The sequence below is a fragment of the Macaca thibetana genome, chromosome 1 (assembly GCF_024542745.1).
Source record: "Macaca thibetana thibetana isolate TM-01 chromosome 1, ASM2454274v1, whole genome shotgun sequence".
NCBI classification, from domain to species: domain Eukaryota; kingdom Metazoa; phylum Chordata; class Mammalia; order Primates; family Cercopithecidae; genus Macaca; species Macaca thibetana.
The window spans coordinates 161,929,034-161,949,765 of NC_065578.1; the positions used below are offsets into that span (position 1 = coordinate 161,929,034).

Consider the following 20,732-nt stretch of genomic DNA (forward strand, 5'->3'; position numbering starts at 1 on the left):
CGGCTCGCTCTTTAGGATGAGTGGAAATCTCTCTCCAGTAGGGACAGGCATGCCTTTGCAGGGATGACTCATCCTCTTCCACCTCCAAGCTTTCAAATAGGTCACACTTACTGCACCTGAAACATTCTTTCTCTTCTTCTCCAACCCTCCCCCTGCATTCAAAACCTTGCACAAAAATCACCTTCCCCTAAAGATGACCCCACCCAGCTCTGAGCACTCCAAACCTGCCAGGATAACCACGTCAGCGCTCAATCCAGTGGCTGACTCTGCACTGGCTTGTGGGTTCCTTGGAGTGTAGCTTCTGTACACTGTGTGTGTGTGTGTGTGTGCACTCCTCCCAGAAGGTAGGGCCTGGGTCTCCCCAGCCAAGCTGGGAGCTCCCTGAAGCAGGGAATCTTCACCTTTGGTAGATCCACACTCCACACCCCTAATCCCAGAACATCAGCCTTCCTGACCAAGAGGCTGCCCTGCAAACAGAGGTCATCAGGAAACCCACTTTCTCCATTCTCTTTCTCCTCAAATCCTTCTTCTTTGTCACAGGGCAAGCTGCTCGGAACAGATCCTTGCTGACTCTGTCTCCCTTAAGGCTGATGCTTCTTCTAGCATATTTTACATTTGAATAAAGCCCACCTGTCCTTCAGCACGAAAAGCTTGAGAAAGGAAGCTCATTTTCTTTTAGTCTTGAAAATGCCTTTACTTCAGCCTCTGAAATCTCTTTCACCTGTGGTGCCCAGAAAAGCTAGGCCCACAGCAGCAGGAATTTAAATGAGATAACAAGAACTGCCAGGAAGCTACTGCTGAGACAATATCCTCAGAGGTGTTTCGGAGTGGGCAGGAGTGGACTGTGTCTGCAGGATGGTTCTAGCTCCTGGAGGGAGGACTGGCCAGCCAGCCTCCTGCCCTCTCTGCTGGGCTGCTGGGAGCACCATGACCAGGCCTCCCCCAACTCGGCAGCTTCTAGGAGATGGGGAGGGCAAGGAGTTCAGCACAGCCTCACCGGGCACTTTTGTGTGGCTCTTGACCTTTTCCTGGGTGTACATACTGAACAGAAATGCTGAAACAAACTGGGTTGCTGTGGCCTGTGTTCTCTCTTCTCCCTCTGCAGCCCATGTGACTCCCTCAGGCTCTGCTGGGGCGCATTCAGACCTGGCTCTGCCACAATCCTGCTGCTCTTTCGGCAGATCTGTTCATGGCCACCACCAAGCCTGAGGACTGGGCAGAACGTGGGAACATCCTGTGGGGACAGGACGGGTGCAAGGGGGCCGAGTGGTGGGTTAGAGTGGGCAAGGGTCGATGAGTTCAGATGGGGTTCAGAGTAAAAGGCTCTTGCCAGCAACTACTACATTAGGTGTGCGTGCGTGCGTGTGTGTGTGTGTGTGTGTGTGTGTGCGTGTATGAGAGACAGACATAGGTGTATGTCACTGTATAGGGGTGATCGCCCATGCTGGATCTATGTGAGTGAAGGACAGGGACTGGAACAGTGGTTCTCCAACTTGGCTATACATCAGAATCACCTGGGAGTTTTTGAAGCCCTGATGCCCGTGTCATCTTTATACTCACTAAGTCAGAATCTCTGGGGGTGGGACTCAGGCATTCGCGTTGTTTTAAACTTCCAGGTGATTCCAATATGTAGCCAAGTTTGAGAAGAGTGGATGAGAAGACTTTTTAATATGTTAGGATGTTTACAAGAGAGACACGATGAGTGGCATGCCTTGAGGGGAAGAGCTTTTTGGCAGTACAGCTGCTGGCGGTCTGGGCAAATGGTTTGCAGAGCTAGAGAGTTATAAAATCTATTTCCAAAGACTGTTACCATTGCAAAGCACTTTGGAGATGATCTAATCCAACCTCTGACAGCTGCAGAGATCCAAAGAGAGGCAGCGACTTGTCCAAGATCGCACACCAGGCAGTGGTAGATGCCAGGCTGGGCTCCTGACACAGCACAGCTGCAAGGACACATGTGTACACACACACGTAACGTATGTGTGTGCATGTTACGTGTGAGTACGTGTGTACATGTGTGGGTGTGTGGATTCATGTGTGGGGTGTATTGTGTATACACGCGTATATGCATGTGTGATGTACGTGTGTACACATGTGTGTGCACCTGTCCAGCGTATGCCTAGAAGGGACTTCACATGAAGATATCTAACATTCCTCCATTTTATTTTGTTCAAACATTACACATCTTCTAAGGGTCACACCCCATCGCAGAAGCGATTCTCAGATTTCTAAACCTAGAACAATTGGCACATTGATACTTACAATGATATGGGGTGGGGGGAGGAATTTGTACTTTTAAAAAATCTCTGCCAAGGAGCTGGATCCAGAGAAACAGCATTTGCTGCGAAACACCCTAGAATACCCAGCATTTTTGCATGTGTTGTAACAGGCCAACGGAAATTCTGGCTAAAACTCCAACTTCAAGCCAAGGTGCATTGTAAAGAAACAAGAATTGGTTCATTTGAAGTTTAATTAGTATGTTTCGCCAATGGAACAAGCTAAAGCACACATAGCCATTACCATCTGCAATCTCAGCTTCGGTCCCAAGAAAACAACCCCAGAAGTGATGTCTATGGTCAGGAAAAGAAACTTTCAAGAGACTCTAATGAGCAGAACATTCACTCAGGCAGAGGCTCATGCTGAGACACGGTCAAACACAAATACAAAAAGCCATCAAAGTGGGGGCTCCTGAGGCAAGCTCCTTCACTGTGCAGGCTACGGAGTTGGTGCAAGCGTGCCCCCCTCTCCCCTGACGAGGGCTGAATAGACACAGGAACCACAGAAAGGGAGCAGACACCTCCCCTGGCCCAACATCACCTCCGGCCCCTATCTCTGATCAGAGAGAAATAGAGGCTTAGCAATTTTAGATGGGAAATAGTACTTCCGTGAAGAAGGGAGAAAGAGAATTTCAGGCCAAAGGCTGAAATAAAAAATCATGGATGGCTAAGCAGGCAGTGAGACAAAGCAGGCAATGGTGCTGGTATTGCTAGGACTTCCCTGGAAGGAGACATGACAGGTGAAAGGAAGTTCCTTTCACTGAACTGGGTATGATCTGTGTTCGCAGTGGTGGGGGAGCACTTGGGTTAGGGCAAATGAGATTCAGGTTCAGCTCTAGGAAGAGATTCCAAGTGAAGTTATAAAGATCTGGAAGGTGGGTAAGTGTTTCCTTCCCCATCCTCAGGGAGGTCGTTTCCCTAGCAAACATCTTTTGCTGGGTGGTGACATCCCCCTCAGTTTCCCCTTGCCTCCCACACAGTCTGGGAAGAAAAGGATGCCAGACACCCTGAGGCACACAGGGACAGCCTGAAAACACAGGGGAGCAATACTTCAGGGGCAGTTCAAGATGGGTAGGCAGGTTAAGGGCAACCTCCTTCTGCAAGGTCTCCAGGCCACAGAGGCCACCTTCTTCCTGCCTGGGACCTTCATGACCAGGGTGAGATGACTGTCTGATATGCAGCACTTCAGGGAGGGCACGAGTGCAACAGGCATTTGGTGACAGGCTCCAGGCGCCCTTCATCCAGCCCTCAGTGGCTCAATACTCCCTCAGTGACAAGAGAGAAAAGAGCCCTAGTGGAAAGGAACTGAGAAGCCACTTCTATCACAGGACCAAGGATGGCTGGTCCTGACTGTCCTTCCTGGGGTACAAGGAGCAGTGGCTACTCTTCCAGGCAACCTGTAGGGTGTGGCTGGCCCTTCTTAACTCGGGGAACTTTGGATGGGATTCAAGGGGCTCAGGAAGACCCTAGGCGAACTGACTCTGCTCTTGGAAGAGACTAAAGGAGAATTTGAATCTGTCCAGGGGGCGAGGGAAAATGTCTGGGCATGGTCCTTCCACAGCCACCAGCTCTTTCCATTCCAGGAACCAAGGCAGGCTCCTGACAGGTAAACCAGCATGAGAAAGAGGGAGCAGAGTGAGTAGAGGTGGCCGCAGAGCAAATAGGGGACGCTTGGGCGTTTCTGATGGAGAGGACAAGGAAATCTGATGAAAACGAAGCCAGCTAAACCAGAAACACCAGCTCCAAGTGACCAAACCGCCTCTTCCAGCAAGGATGCCTCTGGGGAAACCAGCCTCCTTTAGGAACCTCCGCAGAGTCTGAGGGTAGAGGGGACACGCCCACAGGGCCAGACCTTGGAGTTTCTGGAGAGGTAGCCATCAGCATCAACCCTCCCCTGAATGAAGCCCCCTGAAGGACCTTGGGAGGAAAAACAAAGAGGGAACAAAGGAGACCTTATCAGATAGAGGTTCCCCACAAAGACCAAGCCCAGAAAGTACACTTCAGGCTGACAGACACTCAGCCGATATCCTGATAGGTGGGAGGAATAAGGGGTCCTTGGGGCACCCAGGGCCATTTGAGTTTTCTGGAGTTGTGAGCCAAGAGCTCAGGCTGGGATGGAGTGGAAGTGGGAAGGGGACAGCCAAGTCTTGGGCAGAGAGGAGAGTAGGTTGAGCAGTGCCCTGGGCTATAGCCAGAAATGGGGCACTTTGTTCTTCCAAACCTACTTCTAAAGAGGCTAGGAGGCACCTACCAATGCACCAAATAAAAGGGAAGGAGGCATGTGCTCTGGAGGCGGCACGACCTTGAGTGGAAATGTGAGGAGAGGAGCCCAGGGCTCAGACAAAGGCAAAGAGCACAGAGCAGCAAAGGCCTTTAGGTCTGGGGCCCAGGAAGTCATCTGCCCGCCATTTTCCTTCCTTCGGCTCTACATGGGGCCACTCAGGAATGGGGGCTAGGGAGTGGGTGGGGGGACAGAAGCCAGAGGTAGAAAGTGTGAGGTAGGGGTGTGTGTGTGTGTGTGTGTGTGTGTGTATGTGTGGTGGGAGAATGGCCAAGGCTGGTTTCTTTTGTCTCCTTCCACCTTATGACCCCCTGCCCCTCACTCTCTCCTAAGGCCTGTCTTAATAAATAAGTCTTGGTTTACCTGTACTGGTTAGTGGTGGGTAAAGTCTTTATTAGTATTTTACTAAATTTAGCTAAATAAAATAAGTAAATAAATAAACAAGGGGAATCTTTGCTCACTTCTGTGTAATTCTTACCAGGCATCCTTTGTATTAAAGCATCTGTTTGGTCTATAAGCTCTCCCCTGTCAGGTACTGCCCCTTCCTCCTTGAGTTTCGCGGGTGCTGCCCCTTTCTCCCAGGCTTCCCCAGTCATGGGCTCTGGCCTCTCAGAAGCCGGAGGAGGGGGTGCCAGGCCCGGGATCCAGCTTGGAAAAGTTCCCGTGAGGGCTCAGCTAGAGGTCTCCCTGGTGCCTAGGGGGATTTCCAACCTGCCATGCTCATTCCTTACTCTCCCCATGAGACACTTGTCTACCTAAGCTGGGTGGGGTAGAAAGAATTCAGTGGGAAAGAGGAGTTCTGCATTGGCTATTCGGGAAAGAAGGCATCCTGACCCCCTTCCCTGTTGTCAAGGGACCCACTGGCCCTGGGGCGGCCTTCCAACTAGGCTAGCCTCTTTCAGGAGGCTCCCAATAAAGTGCCCTGGAGTTCCAGGGCCTCCTCCCTGCTCCCTGTGCCACTTCCCCGTCCCGCAGCGACTCTCCTGAGCTGCACTCCTGTCTCAGCGACTCCCTCACGCCGCTCGCGGATACACAGGCACACAGGGACTGGGGTTCCCCTTGGCCTGAACGCCGGGCATCGGCTGCCAGCTGAAGGCCAGGAGATCAAGCCCAGGAAGGTTGAAGGGTGGCCCACAACTGATTGCGAGCGCGGGGACCATGGCCCCCAGGACAGCCAGGGTGAGACATGATGCAGGGCTGATCCCTAGAGCAGCACCCGAAAGAGAAAGCCGTCCAGACCCAGGGCTCAGGGACAGGAGAACCGCTCGCGGGGGATCCTCAGCCTCCTGGCACGCTGGGAGATACTGCCGGCTGTGTCCGGGTGAACCACCCATCCTTGCCCACTAGCGCGCCATCGAGCTCGTGGAGCTGTCGAGCCAGCCTCGGGTGGCTGTTCCATCTGCTCGGAACCGGCTAGGAGCTCGGCTGCTGGCATTCGGCGCGTAGACCCTGCATGGGGCCAGCAGCCCCTCACCTCCCCGCACCCCCTGGGATGCTTGCGTCCCTTGGTCTCCGCCGCTGGGCCAGGGCGCTCTGAAAAGGGGCGCACGGACCACGCGGGGACCGAGCCTTTACCTCGATTGGAGTGGCTCAGGGTGGACGACTGGGAAGACTTGGACTTCTGCCGCTTGACGGTCATCATCACCTGCTCCTGCACGCGCTGCCTGCCAGACGTGCCTGTTTTCATCTTTTGGTCCGACGGCAAAGCCAAAGTGGAGTTGTCCTGGTCCTGGAAGCATTCGTACGCCAAGGCGGTCTTGAGCGGCGAGTGGTTCATGGTGGCGGGAGGCGGGAGGCGCGCGGCCGGGGCCTGGGAGAGCAGAGAGGCGAGGCGAGGTGCGGTGCAGCGGGCGGGCGGTAACGTGCTCTTCTCGCTCTCAGCAGCTCCCTACGGCCATAGAGTGCGCGGTCCGCGTGAGGGCTCCCGGCAGCTGCTCCTGGCGCTTCCACCCCGGTTCGTCCCTCTTTGGCAGTGGCGAGGCCCGCCCTCCGTCAGACAGGATATACCACCCCTGCCCTGCACCACCCACTCCACCTGGCCGCGCGCTGCTGCCGCTCAGACGCGGAGCTGCAGGGCACTGCTGCTGCGGAGCCAGCGCTCTTGGGGGCAGGGCTACGAGTCCCCCGTGTGGGACACTGGGCGCCTTCCTGCTCGCTCTTTTTTTCTCTCCTTTTCCTCTCCCCATGAGCAAGAAACGTCGCAAGCCTTGAGGCCCCAGGGAGACGCCCCTCTGTCCTGTTCTGCCGGCTCACTGAGAAAGCATGTGTTCAGCTCAGGAACCGAGGGAGACCTCTCTCTAGGAAAAAAGGAGTCTTTCTTGACCAGGCTGTCCGGGAGAGCCAGGCGTCCATCTCCCTCTGTACTGCGGTCATAGCAGAGACCAGCCCCGGCGGTGGAGGCTCCCGGGCTGATGGCAGAACCATAGCTCTTGCTCCAAAGGAGTGCTCCATCTTATGGGGGCAACCCAGTCTACTCTAAAGCAGTTTCCTCTGAAGCAAGTCGGGTAGGGGCAGGAAGGCCACATCAAGGAGCAGACTTGAGATATCAGACCACACAGTGGGTATGCCTTGGTGAAACTGGTGGTTATTTGTTGTTCATGAGTATAGCCCGGTAAAACACCACGTGAACAGCAGATCCTCTCTGAAACTCCACTATAGCCTCTGATACAATGCCTGGCACAGGTAATATTAGGTACTCAATAAAAGATATTTTTAAATAGGTGAATACATGAATGCTAGTTAATTTAAGGTAAATTAAATCTAACTTGGATCCTAACCAGATCCTCACTGAAAAATTGAAAAGCTGCTTTATCCTGAAACTCCACTCTGGACTTACTATTTTGGGACCACTGTGTGCATTCCCCTATGCACACTCACACCCCTGGGGACACATGTGCAGTGAAGCTTCATTCATGTAGCATCCTCCCCAGGGATGGAGAGAGCCCACATCAGTGAATCTGGTGTGTAACAGGAGCCGAGTGCTTTTTTTTTTTTTTAAAGTATTTACTTTGATGGAAATCTTTCTAAAAAGTATCGCATTCTGCTTTGCCTCCTAAAGCAAACAACACTGAACATATTTGCTGTACTTCTTGATGCCCTGAGTTTCACATTCTGGACATCCATTACTGAACTGTGTAGTCGTGCAGTCCAGTCAGCTTCTTAGTTTTGGGGCCTCCACCAGCTGTGTGACACTATCACAGCCGTCACTCTTGCTGTCATTTGAGGTTGCCCTTCACAGCTCACATGCTTTACTTTTAGTTTGCTCTTCTAATCTACGGAGGAAAGGGCAATCAGAAATCTATTCTTTTTGGGAATTTTATGTCGAGGAAGGATCTAGAAGACTGAATGACTGTCTCAGGGACCACATGAAGGTCACTCACACACTTCCTGAGATGTGGGTGTTACATGCTGGGAGCAACTTTCCCAAGGAAGGTATTCCTGGTAGCAATTTCCAGAGCAGAGTGTTGTAAAACAGACTGTAGTTTCTAATAGAAACAATTTTATTATTGAGGGCTCTGTTCCTAAGAACTTATCCTCAAGTAAACCAGAGATGTGACCAAAAATATGTCATAGATGTGTACAAAACACCTGTAGACCTCTATTATCATTTCATATTGTAAGATTCTGCTTCCAGCCGTAGACCACCAGGACTGGATAGAGCCTTGGACTTCATCCAGCCAAGCACCGCATTTCAGTGATGAGGAGAGAAGACAGTTTGCTTGCAATGCCCCAGTTAATTTGTGGCAAAGCCTGCATCCTAACCAGGCCTTGCGACTCCTGGCACAGTGTTCGTTCCACCACATCATCCAGCTTCCCTTATAAAAGTCCTATAAAATGGACATTAAAGTACAGTGCACACCGATTATATAAGGGCCCCAATGTACTATAAAGTATACACGGCAGCATATAAAAATACAATTCCATTGTATCACACATTTGGCCTATCTAAAACCTAATATGCTAGCCATAATAAATGTTAATTACATCTTTAAATAATGATAATTTTCCTATTCTAGGATACAGAAGGGCCCTGAAGGAGGGGATTAGAGTAGCTCATCTTCCTATAAAAGGCAAGTCTGTGGAAGCTGAACTGATTATCTTTAAAATCATTTTCAGGTATGAAGTTCAGTTTTTCTAGCTACTTCTCTACTATGTTAATAGACATTATTTTGACATATTGATAGCAATAGCCAACATTTACTATGCTCCTCCAAACACCATGCCTACCAACCAGGCATGATTCTGAGCCCTGTACATGAACCACATCATTTGAATCCTTACAATGACCTTATGAGGTGGGCACCATCACCCTTCTTTTTCAGATGAGGAAACTGAGGCTCCATGAGGCCACCCAGCTGGTAATGGGCAGAGACAAGGCAACCGCAATCCAGAGCTGGACACTCAGTGGTAGTGCCAGGCTGCCTTCTTGAGATTTCCCTGTGACAAGCAGATCCTTCTCTGGATGGGTCTTTTAACAGCATCTATTCCCATCACAGGGCATGAAAGTCAGGCCAACTGGGTTCCCGATCTAGTTGTGTCACTAACTAGCTTCATGTTAGACAAGTGCCTTCCTCTGTCCCTTGCACCAATCTGCAAAGAGGGGGTAAACTTAATGGCTCCTAAACTCCACTCTAGCCCTAACACTCTATAATTCTGATGTCAAATGTGGGAATTTGTAGGGCAGGACATCTTGAATCAGGCCCTTCGGACAGAAGAGGAGAGGAAAGGGCAGTCAGGTTACGCATTCTGGGCCACGGTGAGGGAGACATACTCAGGCTGGGAGGATTGGTTTGGGGCTCGGGTGTATGGTTTTGAGTCAGCAGGCCAACGTTATTTCCATCATCACTCTCTCTCTTCTGCCTGCCTGAGCCCCACCCTATGTGGGGCCTGTCTCAGAAATCAACCAGCAAGGACGCTAACACTCCTAAAGTGAAAAGTGAAGAAAAGAGGGCAAGGAGGCACAGTCGCATGATCCCAGCTCTGAAATGGCATGCTTTCAGTTGACTGTCAGAACATATATTTAGGTGGTAAAATTCTAATGGATATGGGTTAATTTCAGCTTGGAAGGTGTTGGGGGTGATCGGGGGAAGCTTCCTGAAAGAAGTTAATTTTGACTTGATTCTGAAATAAGATGAGTATATTTTTATCCTCAAAGGAGTGAGTATGAATGGGCTTCTAATTCTCTTTGCTGCCTGCCCTAGAGCATTAAGTGTGACCCAGATTTCACTTTCAACATTCTGGCTCCCAGACTTCACATCCTGTCATCTCTATGTTCATTAAAAAGTGAAATATGAGTTCATTTATTCAACAAGTATCTGCTATGTGGCAGACCCTGTCCCAGGTACCAAGGATACAATGGTGAGGAGGGCAAAGTTCCTGCTCTTATAGAACTTACTATTTTTTGAGACAGAGGCTCACTCTGTCGCTCTCGCTCTGTGCAGTGGTGCGATCTTGACTCACTGCAACCTCCGCCTCCCTGGTTCAAGCAATTCTCCTGCCTCAGTCTCCCAAGTAGCTGGGATTACAGGTGTGTACCACCATGCCAGGCTAATTTTTGTATTTTTAGTAGAGACAGGCTTTCACCGTGTTGATCAGGCTGGTCTCCAACTCTTGACCTCAGGTGATCCACCCACCTCGGCCTCCCAGAGTGCTGGAATTGCAGGCGCGAGCCACTGTGCCTAGCCTAGAGCTTATTTTCTACAGGACAGAAGGAGAAGGTTGGACCGGGGTGGGTGGGGGCTGGCCCAAGGAAGGCTGAGAAGAGGTCTCTGGGGCTCCTGCAGCCTCTAAGAGTGTCTGGGCTGAATCTTCTCCCTCCTCAGTTTCCAGCCCTCCAGGTGAGGGGACCACCTCTAGCTGAGCCCCTCACTGATGCAAACACCCCAGGGGTGTGGAAGAGGTAGGTTTTCTTCCTGGATCCCTGGGCTCGCCGGGTGAACCCATCTTCTTCAGCCCAGTGCCTCTGCAACTGGACTTCCTGGACAGCGGCCATGGGACCAGCTCCCTGTTGTGGAAGTTTTTCTGGATGACATCCTTTGGCCAGTTAGCAGACTCCTCAATGGCTGCTCAACTCAGGAATCTTATAACATTCCCTGATGAACTCACACTGCCCCCCTCCCTAGTCTCTAAATCGCCTCTGTCTTTTCTCCTGCATTATTTTGTTTTCATCCTAGCACTCACCCCATGGAGTCACCTGCCCCTTACCTTTGCATATTTGCTGTTCCCTCTGTGTGGAGCACTGTCAGTCAGTCACTTAAATATGTATTGAGTGCCGAAAGGGGCTAGACACCATGTCAACCCTGGGGATACAATGATGAAAAAGACCAGGTCTTGCTCTCATGGGGTTTATGTTCTAAAGAAGTAGACAAAGAGTTGATTTGTAAATGATTGCAAATTATATTAAATGCTATGAAACAAACAATGAGCGGTTTAGAGACTGCAGAGAGGGACAGCTTTAGCCACGGTGGCCAGAGTGTGACAGGCTGAGACTTGAAGAATGAGAGGTAGCTGCCCATCTCAGAAGTGGGGGAAGGGGCTCTGAGCAGAGGGAATGGTGAGTGTACAATCCATGAACCTGGCTGTCTTCAGAGCAGACAAACCAGGGAGACCGGGCAGGTGGGCGCAAGATGGGCAGGCAGGCAGCGCTGTCCTGTAAAGCTTTCTTCAATTACGAAAATGTTCCACCTCTGTGCCCATTATTTAAATCAGTTCAAATTGTGTAAAGGAAACATTCAGTTCCTTAAATATACCAGCCTCATTTTAAGGGCTTGATAGCTACATGTTGCTAGTGGCCACTATATTGGCCAGTGCAGGATCATGCTGGAGCTTGGAAACTTCTGTCTGGGGGTTGAATTTTATTCTAAGAGTAATGACAGGCCACTGATAAGTCTTAAACAAGGGGGTGACAAGCCCCTCCCACCTCCTGCCTTCTTGCCACTTGTCAATCCTATCTATCCGTGTGGAGGAATCTCCAAACCAAATTCAAGAACCCCCTCCTGGGGACCGTTGTGCCTGGTGCCAATTGTGTTATAGCCCTCGGCCACTTTGTCACACTCACGTGTCCATAAGACCCGGAGCAGGCTGAGGGAGGGGATGTGAGCTTTTCATTTCTGTTTCCTCTGTTCACACTGGTACACATCAGGTGCTCAATAAATGTTTTTGTTAAACTAAAGCCACCATCTTGCTCTGGAGCAAGCCCATGTTGCAGAACTTTTCCAGGTCTCTGGAGTGATCTGGGCTCAGGGCACCCTGGCCAAGCTTTTGCTGTTCTTAAGGCCAGTCTCCATTAAGACCGCTGTCTTCAACTCCTGCCAGTAGGGATGCCTTCAGGAACAATCCCACTGGGCTTCCATGAGAGCACAGAAAACCTGACCTTCTCACTTCCCAAGGGAAATTTACATCAGGATGTAAGAATTCATTCAACCCCCTGCCCTATCCTGGGCATCTCAGAAAAAATCAATCCAGGAAATCATCTTCACAAGGATCTGGACAAACAATGCCTCATAGAAACCCTGTGATGACTCCTTCTGGAATCCAGACCCTCACCGCCCTCAGAGTACGGGGGCAAGAATGGACCAGACTCCCTGCCTGACTCCTGGTGTGATATATGCCACTGCAGGTACCAGACTGCAAGCCATTATGCTTGAAAGTGCACAGAGAGGCTTCCAGCCATGGACAGGGAAATGGGGGCTACTGGGGCAGGGGCGGGAACAGTAGAGGCCTCTCTCCCAGCCCTTTGGCAAGCACCCCAGTGAGAGGATCTGGGCATGTGACCATGAGTCTCCTATCCATGAGGGCGGGGGCGAAAAGGCTGGCCTGTGCCCATTCACACTAACCCAGCTCTGCTCTGGAAGGAGCTGAGGGATACGTGCTGGCAGTGGGAGGAGAGAGACAGCAAAAAGGCTGGTTACAGAGGCCCAGAAAGGAGGGTTTGGATGAGTCTAAGGCGTGCTGGGCTAGGCCAGCTAAGGGGCGAGGCCAGGGTGTGCACCTAGGGCTCCTCCACACACCACAACACTCTCAGAGCTGCCCTTCTGGTCTCTCTGGGTGGGGTGGGTGGGGTGGAGGTGATGAATAGCAGCAAGGACCCAGCCCCGTGCTGACTGGCTGCTGTCAGCATTAGATTTGCCCTGGGTCCCGCCCCTCTGCCAACCCAAATTCTAGTTCTGTCTCCCAACACTGGCTTGCTGGGGGCCTGCCTCTCTATCCACCCTGTCCCCTTGGCCAGCAATGCTGTTTTGTGGCCTCCTGAAAGGATGAGAGCCCCAGGCCTTGGCCACAGCCTCAGGATCCTGCTCAGTCCCCAGCTCTCTCTGGGACCAAAAGCCATTTCACATAGACTCCAAAGTGTGCCCAATGGCACAGACTAGGAAAATAAGAACAGAGACTTTGGGCCGGGTTTGGTGGCTCACGCCTGTAGTCCCAGCACTTTGGGAGGCTGAGGCAGGTGGATCACGAGGTCAGAAGATCGAAACCATCCTGGCCAACATGGTGAAACCCTGTCTCTACTAAAAAAATGTACAAAAATTAGCTGGGCATGGTGGCGCATGCCTGTAATCCCAGCTACTTGGGAGGCCAAGGCAGGAGAATGGCTTGAATCTGGGAGGCGGACGTTGCAGTGAGCCAAGATCGCACCACTGCACTCCAGCCTGGCGACAGAGCAAGACTCTGTCTCAAAACAAAACAAAACAAAAAACAACAGGGGCTTTGGGGTCAATAGACCAAGCCATGCACCCCAGCTTTGCCACTGCTAGCTGGGTAAGCTGAAATGCTCTAGCCTCTCTGTATCTCAGTTTCCTCCACTGTAACATTAGATTAGTAACACCCACCTCACAGGAGCCTTATGACCATAAATGGGTATTATACATAAAATGCCTAACACAGTGTTTGATATACTGTAGGTGCCTAATAAAGATGCAGGACTTCTTCCTTCCTCTGGCAGCACCGCCTAGCCTCCTATCTAACTGCCCTCTCTCCCACACTCTCCCCTTTTGACATATTTTCCAGGGCCAAATTCCCAGCTCATGCCCTTCCTTCCTAGTCTCAGGGTCTTCAAGCATTCCTTCTTCCCCTGGGAGCGGGGCCATACCCCTCTCCGGGTTCCACTCACAGCCTCTCTCCTACAGCCTCTGCCTCTCATTCTCTCCCCATCCAGTTGCAACTGTGGCTCTGCCATTAGTACGCTTGGAGACTTCAGAACTGCAGAGGTGGAAGGGGCCTCAGAGCCCATCCCTTTGAGCCCCTGCATTTGTCAGAAGAGGCAGCTGAGTACAGAGAGGCATGGTGATGTGGTCTTGCGAAGTCCTGGTTGTCTGGGTCCTACTTCCCCCACACGGGGACCCGGGTTGCCTCCTCCTTCCTTGGCAGGTGGATGGGGGAGGGGGCTTGGTGACAAGTTTGAGCCTTAAAAGGGAAGTCAAGGCCAGAGAGGCAACCCAGAGGCGGTTCTTGTAAGTGCTGCTCCCGCTGCCCTGTGCTGGAGGCATCGCTGGTATTTGGGAGGTGGAGCAGCAGCACAGGGAAAGGCCGTGGGAGCCGCAGAGCTGGCATCAGCATGGGGTGTGTGGCAGAGCGCTGAGCAGCCCCTGTGCTCACTCTTTCTTTCGGTCTCACAGTCACGGGCCCAGCCCCAACCCCAGCCCTGTACAGCCTCGATGATAATTTCATGAGTCACCCGCCCTTGCCTGCAGACAGGGCAGCCACACCCAGGGCAGCTGGCACCCTAGCCAGGGTTTCTGCTGTGAGCTGCTGGGCAGGCAGCCTGCCAGGCCACGGACGGCCACTGATGGGGAGCCAAGATGCTCCAGTGCCTCAGGCCAGGCCAGGAACCTGCTGAGTGGCAGAGCCTCCCGTCTGCATTGCCCCATTGCTATGGCCAGGGCCTCCTGCGGAAAGCCTCTGCCAGGTGCCTTCTTATTAGGATTGCCAATAACAAGCAACGGACCTGGCACCTGCCCCATCTGTGTTCAGTAAGGTCCTGGGCTTCAGGCTGCTCCCAAAGGGTTGGAGTCTCCCTCTGACCGGGCTTGAGTCAGGAGCCACGGGTCACTTGCAGCCCTCTCTGCCAGACACAGCTGTGACTTCATTGCTGCCCCTTTGAATCCCATCACAGCTCTGCCCTTTGAAGCCCAAATCAAATGCTCTCATCTCCCCCACAACCCTCCCAGGAGTCCCCAGCTGGGGATGGCCCCTCCTTCCTTGAGCTCTTAGAGGGAACTGTGCCTCCTTTGCCACTTAACGCATCATGCTAAGTGATTAGGTGCACTGTGGGTTCTTGGCTTCAGCAGCAGACCCGCCACAGTGCTCTGAATATCAGAATGGCTCAACAAATGTCTATACAGTCGATCCACATTCCACTTACATATTCTATTCTAACATGACTGGGACCAGATGCCTCTCTCGGCATGTTTCTCTTCCCGCTCCCCCCTCACTCTTTCCAGGCTGTATCATCCTACTGGAGGCTGTCTCCCAGGCCTTGACTTTAGGCCCTGCTAGGGTTGGGGCTGGGCTTGGACCCATTTTGACGAAGAGCCCTCAAGGAATTGGGGGATTCCATGACACTCTGACCTCCCAGTCATCTCCAGTCTCAGCACTCCACGGTTCACCGCAGCTGCCAAGGGAGCAGGGTAGGGGGCACAGCAGCCTGGGCAGAGCCTGGGAGAGCTAGGAAGAGCCCCTCTCCTGCTTTCCAAAGAGGCCTTGTGATAACGCTTTGTGTTGGCCATTCCTAGCCCTTGACTGGCCTGCTCTGAGAGTCCCTTTTGTCCAAGAAAGACCCAGGGTGACTTCTATCATGCACTGTTCTGTACCCCACTCCACTCTACTGTCTTAGAAGCTGATCAGTCAAACAGGGATCACTGGGATTGGATTGATAAGAGAGGTCAGCTCATCAGCTCAGTGCTCTCCTGATGAATCTGACCCCCAACTTAGGCCAAAGATGCCTGCCTCACCGCTTTCAGCTCCAGAACTCAGGCTGGGAGTATCAGGGGCCAGGGGTTGGGAAGAGTGGGCAATGTGATAGTTGAGACAGAATTTGGAGGCCTTCTAGGAGGCTTTGAATACTGGAGACCACTGAAACTGGGAAGGTGAGTTTGTAGTCCATGGAAAATAGTCCTGCTTTTACTGCTGCAAAGGAAAATCATATGCTGACTCCCAAAAACAGTCAGGACTTTGAGGGTTCCTTGCTGGTTTCGATGATTTTGCCTTTACTTTCAACTTTTTGGACACAGAACCTTGATAATGCTTCAGATATATCTGGTTCTTTACAGTCTACCAAGTGGTTTCTGGTCCTTTATCTCCTGGAACCTGCCCATCTATTCCTTGAGAATTGTGGTCATTCTGTTATCTTCCCATTGTAAGGATGAGGGCTCAGAGAGGGTGTGTGGCTTGTCCAAAGTCACTGCTGTTTAGTGGCAAAACTGGGCCTCAAAGGTGCTTCCTATTCTCCGAACCCACTGCTTTTCCTCCATGTGGCACCATATGTGCCACAAAACATTTCCGGGCTGGAGACAGCTGCTGTGAAATGCAGTCTTCAGGGACACTTGATTCTTATGAATGCTGCTCACCAAAAAAGATATGTCCATGTCCTAACCCCTAAAACTTGTGACCATGACCGTACTGGGAAAAGGGTCTTTGCAGATGTCATTAAGGGAGGGATCTGGAGTTGAGATTATCCTGGATTTAGGGCAGGCCCGCAATCCAATGGCAGGAGTCCTTCCAAGAGAAAGGTAGAAGGAGACTGGAGACACGGAGAAGGGCACGTGAAGATAGAGGCAGTCTTATGGAGTTATGCTGCCACAGCCAAGGAATGCCCAGAGCCTCCAGAAGAAACTAACCAGGCAGATACCTTGATTTTGGACTACTGGCTTCCAGAACTGCGAGCGAATACATTTCTGTTGTTTTAAGTCACCAAGTTGGTGCTAATTTCTGCAGCAGTCCTAGGAAATTAATAGCGACAGTAACCCTGAAACTCTCCCAGTCATGGGGCATGAGCTGTCAGTCTCTCAGCAAACCCTCTCAGCATGTGGCCTGGTGGGTGTGTGAGATTCGTGAATGGCTTGGGGGGCAGTACCAGAGTGACATCGTCCCTCAGCAATGGTCCATGTGAGGACCAGCTGGCTCCTGCCCAGCCTGAATGGCCAATATCTTGCTCCTCTGCCCTGCTCCCTACAGCACCCATCTTTACGTCTAGTTTCACTCCACACCAAGAAAAGGATGATGCCCCAATGGCCCTGGGAAAAGTGAAGCGGCCATGGACGACGTCACCGTTCCTCCAGGAGGAATTTATGAAGCCAGTTACGCCTCTGCCAGGAAGTTGGTGGGGGGCGGGGGTCAGCCTCTAACAACTGCCAGACTCTCAGCCCTGGCGGCTGTCATCTTCATACTTCCCCACTTAATGGGATGTCTTGAGGTAGTCAAAGGCAACACAGCCACAATTAAACATAACAAGAAAACATAATGGGACTTTGTCTTTCTATGGGGCCTTTCATTCTGAGAGCTCAGGTAGTTTTATGAGCCTTGGGAGGCCCCCTGTTACTCCCTTTACAGAAGCGTAAACTGAGGTACTGCACAGGAAGAGTGCCAGAACGGGGCTCTGTTCAAGTTATTAATCAGTGCTACTGACCAAGAGCTTAATTCTGAGAGTCCATCTAGCTCCCTTGATGGTCAGGGCCACTATGCTTCAACAGGAAGCTTAGCTTTTTTTTTTTTCCTTCAGAAAGTTCTCAATATTTGTGGTGTCTTCTTAGAGATGGTCAGAATGGGGCTCAGAGAGCCTGCCCAGCCTGATGGGGGTGGAGGATTGATGGGGCAGAAGGTGGGTATTGAGGCAGAAAAAGCGGTGCACTAGGAGTCCTTCGTACCTTACTCTAGCTGGGACCAAGCAGAGTTATGGGCCTGAGTTGGCTACCAACTTGCTGTCTGGCTTTGGACAAGTAATTTGCCCTCTCTGGTTTCAGTTTCCTTGCTTGTAAAATGAGGGGGTTGGACGCTTTAAGTCAGTACTTCTCAAATCTGAATGTTCATCGAATCACCTAGGAATCTTGTTAAAATGCACCTTCTGATTCAGCAGGTCTGGGGCGGGGCCTAAGACTCTGCATTTCCAGCAAGCTCCCAGGCGCTGTTGATGCTGCAGGTCCTCTGACCACACTTAGAACAAGTCTCAGGACAGGTCACTCGACCATGAGCTGTAAAATGCCATCGTCTCATCATCTCCACTTCCTCAGGGGTGCTGTTTGGAAAATAAACGGGCTAATGTGGGTAAGAGCACTTTATAAGCTATAAAGTCCTTACAAATATGTTTTTTAAAAAGATCACCAATATATGATTAAGACCTGATATTTGGTGGCAAACGACTTGGTTCTAGAGCGTGGTCTTGGTGAGCCTGTGACATGGGGGTAATAAAACCGACCTCATGGGCTTGTTATGAGGACTAAATAAAGCAGGATCATTGAGAGCCATAACGGAACAGCAGATCTTATACACGAAGACACTCAGTGGTCATTCTTCCTCTTAACCAAGGTCCCACGTGCAGGATGGGAACCCATCAGCAGGAAGAGGATGCCTTTACCCTTACCTGCTTTTGTCCCTCCCATACTGGAGTTCACCTGCTGGGTTGTGACATAATGGCCACTTGGTCTCCAAGATCCCTCAAGGTCCCCCTCAAGCTCCTCCACTTTCCTACTGTCCTAGAGGCTGGACCAGCAGCTCGTTCTGCCCAAGTCCCCTGATTGTGCCTGGGTCCTCCACTTGGAGCTGCTGCAGAATCTGTGAACACAGCTCCAAGGGAGCATAGCCATCTTCCCACCCCATCTCCACCCTCACTGCTCCCTAAGATGCCCTGACTGGGTGAGGAGGGAGGCTACCTGTCAGGGGCTATGTGCATTTCCTTTTTCTTGGGAAACTGCCTGCCACTTGAATGTGCTTGGGGTTTGGCAGAGCAGTCAGTCTCCAATGAAGTAAGCTTGTGGTCGCAGTCCCCCACCCCCATTCCAGGCCTTGGCAACAATGGGGACTCCTCCACGCACTGGCTTTTCCTTTTCCCACCCCTGTCTCAGCATCCCACCCTTTCTCCTAGCATGAGCCACTTGCAGGGTGGACACTGTGACACCAGAAGCAGCAGTGTGCAGCCTTCTGGAGAAGGTTTCAAGTGTAGACTCTCTCCCAACCCGTGGCAGTGAAGTCTGGTTATGTCTAAACAGAGCAATTACCCTAATTGCTGTTTGTGCTAATTATACTGTCATCATTGGTCCGAGGATAGGATAGGCATTACTCACCCCACCTGGCCAAGGAACAGCAGCCTGCTGCAGGCCAGATCCCAAGCCACTGGAGAAGGAGGACCCAGAATGCAGCTCAGATGGCCCTCGGATGCCAGCCAAGTTCTGTTTGAGCCTAAGTCTACCATGCACCATACTCCAGGCCTTTAAGGGTCTCTGACCATGACTAGAAGATCTCTCGGTTTCTAGGTATGGTATAGGTTTATGGATGCACAAAGTTTACAAAATATACTTAAGTGTGCAAAAATAAAAAAAAAAAGAAATTACTTTCTTGTCTATACCCAACTCTACTGAACTCACAGGCCCCCTTTCTGATGATGGTGGTGAATCGATAGTAGAAAGCAAACCGAACTTGCCCACTGTAGGAAACTGGGATTATTTATAGGAACCTCTCGGATTCATTCACAGTGATTTGGGGATATAGTCAATTCAGAACTGCCTATAGGATTGTCCTTGCCCATCTAAAGGGGCTTCTCCACTCATCCACCCCCATGCCTCCTGCCCTAAATGCACACTCACAGTTTTGGGAGAGTGGGGTCTGCCCACTGCCCTCTGCCCTCCGTTTTCAGAGCCTTCTGCTATGTCTGAAGTCTGGGCCAGACCCCACCCCATCTCCATGCTCGCTGGTCCTGAAGATGCCCCGAGTCCTTGTTGTGACAAGAACTCCATCCCGGCCTGGGTGTGCCACCCTGCAGCCTCATGGCTGTTTCCTGCCCCATCACTGAATCCCTGGCAAATCTGCCAGTCAGCACTTTTAGTCTCTTGTGCAGCTTCCTCAGGAGCACGCTGGACCTTCTAGATGTCCTGCATGCCTCCTGAAGGCCACAGGCAGCAGGGGACAAGAGCTCAGGACCATCTCCCTAGGCACCTCTATTGGTCATTTGTAATCAGTTGCCCTGTCCCTTTTTGGAGTCTAGTGGCTTCATGGGGACCACTAGACTTTTCTGAGAGCCTAGCAATTTTCTAGGTCTATATCCTTAGAACCTGGGAGCAAGGTCCCTGCACCTGAGTCTCCTACCAAACCTCTTTTGGTGTTTCTACCCCTAACAATACTTTCCTCCTCTTGCCGTGAACCTGGTAGTAGGGGAGGAGGTCAAGACACTCATGTCCGATCCCTTTATCCTCACCCCACAGCCTCTCCTGCCCCCTCTCCCAGGTTACGAAAGGGTTTTCTCCTTCTTCCTGCTGGGTGGAAGCTTCTTTCCCCTCTTCTACATCCTTTCTTAACAATAAGCCTCCTGGCTTAGCCTAATCACAGAAAACTTCAGGGAAAGGAAGAAAAAAATCTGGATTACATCAGGAGAGATTTGAAAATCATCAACTACATTATACAGAAAACCCAGCAACCTGGGGTAGAGGAACGAGCTGGGACTTGGAGCCAGAAGGACTGGTTTATTTCCCAGCACCGCTCCTTTCCTAGCTCCACCTTTTCAGAAAGCGTGTACCCTGGTATTCAGGAGCCATGACAGTGACATGGACCTTTAGGGGTCCAGCTCACCTAAACTGCTCCGAACAGTAACCCTGAATATGGAATCGGGACTGTGTGGGAATGAGCCTCTCTGGGTAGCGGGGAGCCTATTTGTCTACCATGTTGTCTGGCATACAGGGAACCCTGCTTCAGAAAGAGAGAATGAAGCAGAATCACAGAGAGAAAGGAAGAGACAAGTGAGTCTTGGCAGATGTCCAGCCCCTGATTCTCACTCGGGTGGCCTTGCAGCTTCCTGGTGTTTGGGCCCATGATAACTAATAGTAGACTTTTTGAGCAAGGGAGGGGCCTAGTCCCTGGGGAGTAAAAACAATGACAGCACCCCGTTTACCAGGTAATTCCACGCAGCCTGGCTCTCAAGATCAGACATGGCCTCCTGGCTACCAGCCAATGTCCACCGTCTCCCAGATGCTGCC

The 20,732-nt window shown here is 51.4% G+C and overlaps 2 protein-coding genes across 2 annotated transcripts in view; one reads left to right on the plus strand and one right to left on the minus strand.

Annotated features, from left to right (window-relative positions):
* The window catches only part of PKP1 (plakophilin 1), a 49,831-nt gene extending 43,302 nt beyond the window's left edge, over positions 1–6,529 (minus strand). The window contains exon 1 of the mRNA XM_050764949.1: positions 6,133–6,529. Coding sequence (XP_050620906.1) covers positions 6,133–6,334 — 202 coding nt within the window. The 5' untranslated portion in view covers positions 6,335–6,529. The remainder of the gene's footprint in view (positions 1–6,132) is intronic.
* Positions 1–20,732, plus strand: part of TMEM9 (transmembrane protein 9) — a 229,527-nt gene that overhangs the window by 82,922 nt on the left and 125,873 nt on the right. The window lies entirely within an intron of this gene.